The 11,582-nt window shown below is 37.3% G+C and overlaps 1 protein-coding gene across 1 annotated transcript in view; it reads right to left on the bottom strand.

Annotated features, from left to right (window-relative positions):
* Positions 1 to 11,582, bottom strand: part of ULK4 (unc-51 like kinase 4) — a gene marked incomplete at its 3' end in the record, with an annotated part of 718,552 nt that overhangs the window by 643,474 nt on the left and 63,496 nt on the right. Inside the window, exon 8 of the mRNA XM_007949711.1 lies at positions 3,101 to 3,196. Coding sequence (XP_007947902.1) covers positions 3,101 to 3,196 — 96 coding nt within the window. The remainder of the gene's footprint in view (positions 1 to 3,100; positions 3,197 to 11,582) is intronic.

Here is an 11,582-nt window from a genome sequence, read left to right as displayed (position 1 = left end):
TGGTAAACTGTGGTCAATGACATGAGACAAAGTATATGTGAACTGCTGTATGGAAAGTGAATTTGCTCTGTAAATCTTCACCCAAATCACAATAAAAAATAAATAAATAATAATAATAAATGGGTTGAAATCAGTCAATAAAAAAAAAAAACTGTCTACAGAGGATCAAGTTGACAACAGCAACTCAGATTAAACAGGAACCTTAGGGGCAGTGAGTTTATGTTAATGAGGGAAGAGCAATTCACAAGGACGAAAATGGTTGCATAACTTAAAGAATGTAATCAGCATCACTGAATCATTCATGTAGGAACTGTTGAAGTGGTATATGTTTTAAAGTATATATTCTCAACAACAAAATAAATATATTTAAACAACAACAAAAAAAATTGTAAAGTGGCAGTAGGACAGTTAGAGAGGAAACCTAGAACGTGAAGTACCACCAAACCAGCCATACGTTTCTCTTTATTTTTCTCCTGGTGTTGCCCTGTTTGCACTCAAAAAGGCCTTTAGCCCAGAAATACATAAAATACAGATACAAAGAGTCTCATAGTGCCTAAGGCACTTGACTGCTCACCAGAAGGCTGGCAGTTCAAACCCACCAGCCACTCCTCGGAAGGAAGATTGGGCAATCTACTTTCATAGTGATACCGCCTTGGAAACCCAAGGAGCGGGTCACTATGGGTTGGATCCGACTCAATGGCAGTGAGTTTATGAGTAAGAGAGGCCAAGGGGGATCACTTAGTTTCTTTTTCTCTTTTCATTCCCCTGCCTGTCCCAGCCTCCAAGTAATCTGACAGCAGCTGGGTGGGGACAGCAACAGTTGCTAGATGATATCTACAATTCTATGGGACGGGAACTCTTTTATCTGATCAGAGAGCTGACATCCCAAGAATATAAGGCAAATCCCTGTTACTTTTCTTTCTCTCCCTTATTTTCCTACCAGTTGGCCCCAAAGGCACCCAGCAATACATAAAACCTATGATACACCATGACACCAAGTGGCGTACATTTTGGGAACGCCAAGGCAGGCTCAATATTTGAAAGCCAAATTCAAGTAATCATTGTATTAAGAGACTAAGAAGAAAAATTACACCTTATCAGCTTATATGAAAAAACATATGACAAAATTAATCATTCATTATAAAAATTTTCAACAAACTAGGAACAGAATGAAACCTTTTTAAATAGGAAAAAAGTACAACAAAAAAAACTATAGTTAACAACATACTTAATGGGTAAAGACTAACTACTCTCACTCTAAGGTTGGAAACCAGGTAAGAATGTACACTTTCGTCACTCTGATTCAACAGCCAGTGCAATAGATAAGAAAAATAAAAGACAAATGGATTAGAAAACATGAAATAAAACTGTCCCTACCTACAGATGATATGAATGTTTACTTGGCTTTAAAAGAACACAAAAATCTTTTATTGGTGATGATTTTTCCTACATTTCTGTATTTCTCAATATATACAAAGTAAGACTAAAAGTTTTTAACAATTTAAATTATATTAATTTATTCCTTAGAAGCAAAGATAGCAAGACATCATCCCGCATACTTTGGACATATTATCAGGAGGGACCAGTCCCTGGAGAAGGAACTTATGCTTGGTAAAGTGGAGGGTCAGCAAAAAAAAAAAAAAAGGAAGCCCCTCAATGAGATGGATTGACACAGTGTCCAGAACAATGGGCTCAAACACAGCAACAATTGTGAAGATGGTACAGAACCAGGCAGTGTTTGGTTCTGTTGTACATCATAGGGTTGCTATGAGTGAAAACTAACTCAATGGCACATGACAACAACAAGATAAAAAGTTTTTAATGATTTGGATTAATTTATTCCTTCAAAGTCACCCTGCAAAGAACTAGATACTCATCTTGTAGAACAAAAAAGGGCAGCAGGATAAAGCAGAGAGTTAATAACATCTATTGGTATAATCTTTGACTGTGTCAAAGTAATTTCATTTGTGTTATCTCATATTTTTCCCAGCAACTCTGTTGAAAGTGGCAGAGCAGCAAATTTCTCTCACTTTAAAGATGATAAACTAAAAGTCAGAGGTCTTCTATGACTTGCTAACACTGATAGAGCAGAACCAGAGCCCAGTTCAACCAATGCCATGTGAGTATTACCTCCTTTATATGACATTACTCTAAGCAACTGAAAGGTAGGAGCTGTGACTTAAACTTCTCTGTAGCTCCCATACAGTGGGTCCTTATCCAGTCTGACTGACGTACTTACAAAGCAAGAAGAGAAACAGATACACAGGATATAAGGCCATGTGATGGCAATGGCAGAGATTGGAGTGATGCTTATACAACTCAGGAATGTCAAGGACTGCCAGCAGCCACTATAAAATAAGAGAAACACATGCAATATATTCTCTCCTAAAACTTTCAAAGAGTATGGTGTTGCCAACACCTTGATCTTAGACTTCTATCCTCCAAGTCTAATTCAGCTACCCAGTTTGTAGTCCTTTGTTGCAGCAGCTCTAGGAAACCAATACAACCTCCAGATCCTAGTGGCTTAAAATCATGTGCCTTCATGTCTCACTCATGCTACATATCCAACTGAATGCAGGCAGGAAAGCTACATCCACTGTAGCTGCTAAGGACCCAGGCTGATAGCAACTCCATTTCAACACTTTCTTCCCAATTATCTCTTCAGGAGGAAGAAATGTGGCAAATCCCCAACTGGCTCTTCAAATTTCCATCCAGAATAACACCCATGACTTCTGTTCACATTTTATGAGCCAAAGCAAGTCACATGACCACGCCTAACTGCAAAGGAGAAAAGGAAATAGTTCCATGCACCTAGAAGGTAGGACATGTAGATGGTCACAGGACTAATGATTACCATACTGAATCACTGATTTAAGATTAGAAAAATAAAACCAAGAACACAAAAATATTATGACTAACCACTTTCATTAAACCATTAAACAAATGTTTAATTTTCTTGTCTTTTTAAAGCACAGAAATTCAGGTCATTGCTGTTGCATTATTAGAATGGTGATGGGTTGCAATTTCAACTCAATTGCACACAACACTGTGCATGCATGTTTAATAGCAAGACCCTACACACAAAGTGATTTTATATTACCTGAAGGTAGAATCCTCGTTGCTTGTTGAGTCCTGATCTTTTCTAGTGAAAGAATCCTTCCAAAATGAATGCTGTAGTAGACCAGTCCAAGTCAATCTTTACAAAATATAAATGTTAAAACTGTTTTAACATGACCTTATCATGAAGAATTTCCAGAATATGTCCCAATTACTTATAGTGTAGTATAATGTTATAATTTATAAATATCCCCACATAAATATTTCTCTGAAATTGCTTTATATTTTAATTTTATTTTACTATGTAATTAACCTTATTTAGAAAGCAAAACCAGAAGAAATCATTCCAAAGCCTTAAATGGTACAGTATAAAACAGTCTTACAAATATTAAAAACCTCAGGTTGTGTATTTCCCAGGAATTGTAAGAACGTTTCTGGTTCTCAGTCCTGTCTATGAAGGGAGTTTTTGAAGTAAATTAAAATCTTAAAGTAAATATACCAGATATTAGCAATATGCAATACTGTCATTCTTCATATCCAAAGAGAGGCTGTATTTCTATTCTAATAACCATGCCTAACACATTTCCGTTTTGGAACTTCATTTATACTTCATTCAAGATAAACAAGAATATTAGTATCGTGACTGCATATAGTCACACCTATGTTTGGGTGTCAAAATAATGCGCACTTAGCTAGTTCACACACATTAAAATGATGTTAGGTAGTATCTAAACTCCAGATTTATTTTCAAAAGATTAAGTTTTGCTACTAATAGGAGCTCTGGTAGCATAGTGCCTACCTAAGGCACTTGACTGCTAACCAGAAGGCTGGTGGTTCAAACCCACCAGCCACTCCTCAGAAGGAAGGTTGGGCAATCTACTTTTGTAGTGATACCACCTCAGAGGGGCACTATGAGTCAGGACCGACTCGATGGCACATAACAACAACAACTAATAGACTATACCTTCAAGTTATATATATATATAAGACTGGGAAAAGTTAAGCATGACTGAAATCTAAAAAGAAAAATGAAAAAAAATTATTTAATCATGTAATTAAAATTTTCAGTACTGAAACAAAAACTACTTTAATAAAAAATTAAGAACTTGAATGATAAAAAGAATTTGCCACCACATATACTATCCTTTTTACACAAAGCATTTATACAATTCACTAAAAAATAAAAATTGTCAATAAGGTGAGAATTTTTTTCATACAACATACTGGCAGAAGTTTAAAAAAACAAAAAAGCCCACTGTAAGTGAGAGTCAGAGAGAAGGAGCTTTCTAACACACTGCTGTTGGAGGTATAAACTATCACATATTCCTAGAATGCAGTAAATCTTGTTTTTAATACCTTTGACCCACCACTCCCACTTTCAGAAATTTATCAAAAGGAGATAATCACACAAACAAATAACAACAAAAAATAGACAAAGGGATATTTACTGCAGCACTGTATATGATACTCCAAATCAAGAAGTAATGTAAATATTTATTGTTACTGATTATTGCATGCACATTTTGCAGCCATTTACAATGATTAAGCAAATAGGTAGTTATTAACATGGAAAAGTGTCAAGCCAAAAGTAGATAGCATGCTACTAACAGACCACTCTCTGACCCCTCTTTTCAAAAGAGATTCAGAGAAACTCAGTGAAACAAACACAAATAATGATACTGGAATTATGACCATATAAAGAGAAGATAAAATATTAGATTTAGTAAAGACAGGAAAGATTTAGTACAGTGACTGGGGGGGGGGGGGGGGAAGCTGGCTCAGCCCAAAGAGAAGCACAAGGAGAAAGAGGAAGAAAGGGAAAAAAAACTTCACAGAACCCACAGGTTTTAAAGACACAGGGTACACACATCAGTAGGATTTCAAGGTGAGCTAAAGCCATATGTGTGGCAGAAGATTATAAGGGAAACAGGTCAGACCTCCCTTAGCTTAAGCTGCCTCAGAGTCCAGGAGGGAGTAAGAGAAAAGGAAGCACAACTCTCCCTGAATAAACCAAACCCCAAATGAAGCTTGAGTCCAACTCTTAACAACTCTTTCTGGCATGAAGTAAAACCGCCTCCGGGGGTTTCATGGCTTGTGGATCTTTGTGGAAAATGGCTGCCCTTTCTCTTGTGGGGCAGCTGGTGGGTGTGAAGTACAGAGCTTTGATTGAAGGGTGAATACCACCCTGAGCAAACCACTCCAAATAGACCCAGGGCCTGCAGCTGTCCTTCTCCTCCTACCTACATCACTGGCTGATCTATCTTTATACATTAAGTATAAAAAACAAGCTTTAGCCTTTTCTCATGGAGGTCACTTCCTGCGTCCACCTCCTTTCTTCTACACAAGTGTGCACTCCAGGGAATGAGCAGATTCTGCCACAACTACCTGCTCCCAGGGCCACTGGCTAACCATAACTAGAAGAGCTCCTCCTCAATTACATTAGTCTCCCTCTATTTTTCAACTTTCCTTTTCTCTAATTTTTCTTCCTTTCTATCTAATCATCTATCCCTCCACCTCCCTCTTCATTTTTACCAAATACTTATCTCTCTGCCCCTCAATTTTTCTTTTTCCTCTTCTTCTTACATTCATTTTCCTTTTTCCCTATTTCTTACCTTCTATTTTTATTCTATTTTTTTCATCTTTTCCATCTCTTCTTCTTCCCCTTGGTTTTCTTTTTTATCCTGCTTCATCCAATGGGAGGCACACACATTAACTCTCCACTATTCAGCCAAATCTACCACAATGACCATCTCACACAATACAAGACTAACACCAACAACTCCTGCACAACAAGATAAAAGACAGATGGTGGACAACACCTGCTCATCCCAAATGCAAATCTTCCTCATGACAAACAGACCTGCACCCACATTTCCATCAGCTATTCCACCACCACAAAGAAACAGAGTGACCCAGGACAGCCAAGCTAACAAATATAGAAGGACACCTGTCCACACTTACAGACATATTAAAACAAAGTAAAATGGAAAACCAGGGTGAAACAAATCAGCACATAACCAACAAATAAAGGCAACAACTTCAAAATGTCTAGGAAACAACAGAAAACTTCAAATCAAACAAACAAAAAACAGGGCAAGACAATAGAAACATATGTCTAAATTAAAGAATTAAGAAATGTCCACAAGGAAGAACCAGCAATAAATGTGATAAGAACTCAAAAGATACAAACATAGGACATTCTCAGATCTCAAGGAGACCATAAACAAAAGCAAGACAGACAATACCCTTGAATTTAGGAAAATCATTCAACAGCAAATTGATGAAATAGACAATCAGAAATCATACAAAAACAGCAATTACAAATACAGGAGTTAAGCACTAAAAAAGAAAGAAAACACATTGGAAGGACAAGAGAGTAGATTTGAAGTAGCTGAAGAATGCATTTCCCAGCTAGAAGACAAATCCCTTGACACAAGCTTGTATAAGGAAAAATCAGAACAAAAATGTAAGAGAAATTAAGAAAACCTGAGAGTTATATGGGATGATATGAAAAGAAATAACATAACCCTGCTTGGAATTCCAGAACAAGAGGGAGAGAGAGCAAAGTGAAAAAAAAAGAAAAAAAAAACTGAGATAATTATTGAAGACTTATTGTTGTTATTTTGTTATTGTTAAATGCTGTCAACTCATCTCCAACTCATAGTGACCTCGTGTACAGCAGAACAAAACACTGCCTGGTCTTGTGCCAACTCCACAATGCTTGCTATACCTAAGCCCATCACTGCAGCCACTGTGTCAATCCATCTCTTTGAAGGCATTCCCCTTTATCGTTGTCCCTCCACTTTGACAAGCATGATATCCTTCTCCAGAGAATAGTTCCTTCTTACAAGATGACCAAAGTAGGTGAGACAAAGTCTGACCATTCTCGCTTCCAAAGAGAAATCCAGCTGCCCTTCCTCCAGGACAGATCTGTTAGTTCCTTTAGCAGTCCACAATACTTTCAGCATTCTTCACCAACACTGCAGCTCAAAAGCATCAACTCTTCTTTGGTCTTCCTTATTCATTGTCCACCTTTCACATGCATATGAGGCGACTGAAAATACAATGGCTTGTGTCAAGAGCATCTTAGTCTTCAAGGAAACATCTTTGCTCTACAACAGTTGAAAGAGGTCCTTTGAAGCAGATTTGCCCAATGCTATATGATGTCTGATATCTTGACTGCTGCTTCCATTGGTGTTGATTGTAGAACCAAGCAAATGAAGTCCTTGACAATTCAATCTTTCTCCATTTATGATGATGCTGCTTATTGGTCCCGTTGTGAGGATTTTTGTGCAACCCATAGTGCAGACTGCAGTCTTCAATTTTTATCAGTAAGTGTTTCAAGTCATTTTCACTTTCAGCAAGCAAAGTTGTATCATCTGCATAATGCAGGCTGTTAATAAGTCTTCCTCCAATCCTGATGCCATGTTCTTCTTAATATAGTCCAGCTTCTTGGATTATCTGCCTGGCATACAGATTAAATAAGTATGGCGAAAGGATACACCCTAACACACTCCCTTCTTGATTTTAAACCATTCAGCGTACCCTTGTTCTGTCAGAACGACAGCTTCCTGGTCTATGGACAAGTTCCTCATGAGTACAATTAAGTGTTCTGAAATTCCCATTCTTCTCAATGTTATCCACAATTTGTTATGATCCACACAATCAAATGTTTTTGCAAAATCAATGAAGCACAAGGAAACATCTTTCTGGTATTCTTTGCTTTCAGCCAAGATCCATCTGACATCAGCAATGATATCACTTGTTCCACATCCTTTTCGGAATGCAGCTTGCATTTCTGGAAGTTCTCTTGTCAATATACTACTGTAAGCACTTTTGAATTATCTTCAGCAAGATCTTACTTGCATGCAATATTAATGATATTGTTTGATAATTCTGTGGGATCACCTTTCTTCAGAATAGGTGCAAATATGGATCACTTCCAGTCAGTTGGCCAGGTAGTTGTCTTCCAAATCTCCTGGCACAGCCAAGTGAGTGCCTCCAGTGCAGCATCCATTTGTTGAAATATCTCATTGGGTATCCCATCAATCCCTGGAGCCTTGTTTTTCAGCACTTCCTTCAGAGCAGCTTCAACTTCTTCATTCAGTACCATTAGTTCTCAATCATATGCCACCTCCTGAAATGGACGAACATCAACCAATTCTTTTTGGTATAGTGACTCTGTGTACTCTTTCCACCTTCTTTTGGTGTTTCCTGCATCTTTCAAAATGTTGCCCATAGAATCTTTCAATATTGCAACTCGAGGCTTAAATTTTTTCTTCAGTTCTTTCAGCTTGAGAAATGCCAAACATGTTCTTCCCCTTTGACTTTCCAGCTCTGTGTCTTTGCACATTTCATTGTAATCATTGACTTTGTCTTCTCAAGCTGCCTTTTGAATCTTCTGTTTACCTCTTTTATCTTGTCATTTCTTCCATTTGCTTTAGTTACTCTCCATTCAAGGGCAAGTTTCAGAGTCTCCTCTGACATCCAATTTGGTCTTTTCTTCCTTTCTTGTACTTTTGCTTTCTTCATGGATAATGTTCTTGATGTCATCCCACAATTCCTGTGGTTTTCGTTGGTCAATCGTGTTCAGTGCATCAAATCCATTCTTTAAATGGTCTCTAAATTCAGGAGGGATATAATCAAGGTCATATTTTGGCTCTCATGGACCTGTTTTAATTGTATTCAACTTCAACTTGAACTTGCATATGAGCAATTGATGGTCTGTTCCACAGTCAGTTCCTGGACTTGTTTTGGCTGAAGATACTGAGCTTCTCCATCACCTTGTGCCACAGATGTAGTCAATTTGTTTCCTGTGTACTCCATCTGATGAAGTCCATGTGTATAGCCACCATCTGTGTTGTTGAGAAAAGTTATTTGCAATGAATAAGTTGTTGACATTATAAAATTCTATCATGTGATCTACAGTATCATTTCTATCTTCAAGATCAAATTTTCCAACTATCAGTGATTCTTCTTTGCTTCCAACTTTTGCATTCCAATCACCAGTGATAATCAGCACATCTTGATTGCATGGTCGGTTAATTTCAGACTGCAGAAGATGGTAAAAATCTTCAATTTCCTCATCTTTGGCTTTCACGTAATAGTATTAATTGGCTTTCCTTATGGGCGTATGGATATTATTCTATCACTGACAGCATTGTACTTCAGGACACATCTTGAAATATTCCTTGTGGCAATGAATGCCATGCCATTCTTCTTCAATTGTCATTCCTGGCATAATAGATCATATGGTTATCTGATTCAAAATGGCCCAAACCAGTCCATTTCATCACTAATGCCTAGGATCAATCTTTATGCATTCCATTTCATTTTTGACAACTTCCAATTTTCCTAGATTCATACTTCCTACATTCCATGTTCTGATTATTAATGGATGTTTGCAATCGCTTCTTCTCATATTGAGTCATGCCACTTCAGTAAATGAAGGTCTTAAAAACTCTACTTTATCCGTATCATTAAGGTTAGCTCTACTCTGCTGATGCAGCTCTTTCCCAGTCATATTATGAGTACCCTCCGGCCTGAGGGGCTCATCTTCCGACATCGTATCAGACACCATTTCAGGGACACTCATAAAATTTTCCAGTAATATATCAGACAGTGTTTCACTACTATTCATAAGGTTTTCACTGGCCAATTCTTTGAGAAGTGGATGGCCTCTTCCTTCTTCTGACTCTGTCTCAGTCTGGAAGCTCTACCAACCAGGCTACCATGGGCACCACTGCTGGCACAGCCTCCAGCCTCACAGCAACACACAAGCCACCACAGTACGACAAACTGACAGACAAGTTTGTCTCCCTTAGCTGTTGCAACTGCTCCACTCACTTCCTGGACTTCCTCCTACCTGTTCCAGCCACTAGCCCTGTCTGCCGCTACTTCCTGCCACCTGGGAGCTCTATCCTGCCTTACCTGTTCTGGCCACTGGCCCTGTTTGCCTGTTGAAGACTTATCATCAGGAAATTTCCCCTATATCAGGTAAGATGGAAATATAGCCACTCAAGAAGCTCAACAAATCCCAGAGGGCAGACTCCAATAAAAAAGTCACCAAGACATATCATAATAAAACTCTCCAAAACCAAACACAAAGAATCTTGAAAGCAGCTTGAGAAGAACAAAATGTGACTTACAATGGGTGACTAATAAGATTAAGCTCTGATTTCTCAGGTGAAATCATGTAGGCAAGAAGGCAATGGATGGCATATACAAAACCATGAAAAACTGCCAACAAAGAATTACATATTTAGCCAAGTGTCCCTCAAATATGAGGGTGAAATTAAGAATGTCTTTATAGAACAGATTTTTCCAAACTTAGAGAGATAAGAATTTACTTCAGGGTAACCACAAAGAAAATTAACAATTCTTATAACCAAACTAAGAAAGAATAAAATCACAAGGGCTTAGTAAACACAAAACCAACAATAATGAACAAAAGACAAAAAATACTTGATAACAAAATGAACTCAGCACCAAAAAATACTTGCAACAAAGAAATTACAAATAACAACAAAAAAATACAACAGAATGACAACGATAAATTCATACTTATCATGGATTACACTGAATGTGAATGGACTAAATGCACCAATCAAGATAAAGAGTGGCAGATTGGATGAGCAAAGAGCACTCACTGATATGCTGTCAATAAGAGACTCATCAAAGACACAAAGATAAAAATAAGTTAAAAATCAAGGAACGGAAAGAAAAATATATCAAGCTAATGGCAACCAAAAAAGGGCAGGACCAGAAATATCAATTACTGATAAAATAGAGTTCAAGGTAAAAACCAGCATAAGGGACAAAGAAGGGCACTACATGATGTTAAAAAAGTCAATTAATCATGAAGACATCACCATAATAAATATCTATGCACCCAATGAAAGAGCTCCAAAATTCATAAAGCAAACATTAACTGAACTGAAAGAAAAAACAAACAATTCTACATTAGTTGTAGGAGACTTTAATATACCACTTTCGAGGAAGGACAGAACCACTAGGGGGGAAAAAAAAAACTCAACAAAGATACAGATGATGTCAACAACACAGTCAACCAACTTGACATCAGATATATACAGAGCACTCCAACCAACAAAAGTACAATACACATTCTTCTCCAGTGCATATGGATCATTCTCCAGAATAGACCATATGTTAGGCCATAAAACAAGCCTCAATATATTTACAAATATTGAAATTCTACAAAGCATCTTCTTGGATCATAATGCTATAGAATTAGAAATCAAAAATAGAAGACCAAGGGGAAAAAATCAAATACATGGAAAATGAGTAACACAATGCTCAAGAACCACTGGATAATAGAAGAAATAAAGTGTGGGGGAAAAATAATTTCTAGAAATAAACAAGAATGAAAATAAAACTTCCCAAAACCTTTGGGACACAATGAAAGTAGTACTCAGAGATCAATTTATAGCAATATATGCACACATCAAAAAAGAAGAAACAAAATCAATATCTTACTCAACAACACCAACAATTAGAGAAGAGCA

This window comes from Orycteropus afer, unplaced genomic scaffold, assembly GCF_000298275.1.
Source record: "Orycteropus afer afer isolate SDZICR_OR568_19922 unplaced genomic scaffold, OryAfe1.0 scaffold00250, whole genome shotgun sequence".
In the NCBI taxonomy this organism is placed as follows: domain Eukaryota; kingdom Metazoa; phylum Chordata; class Mammalia; order Tubulidentata; family Orycteropodidae; genus Orycteropus; species Orycteropus afer.
This window is presented reverse-complemented; position numbering and strand designations above follow the sequence as displayed.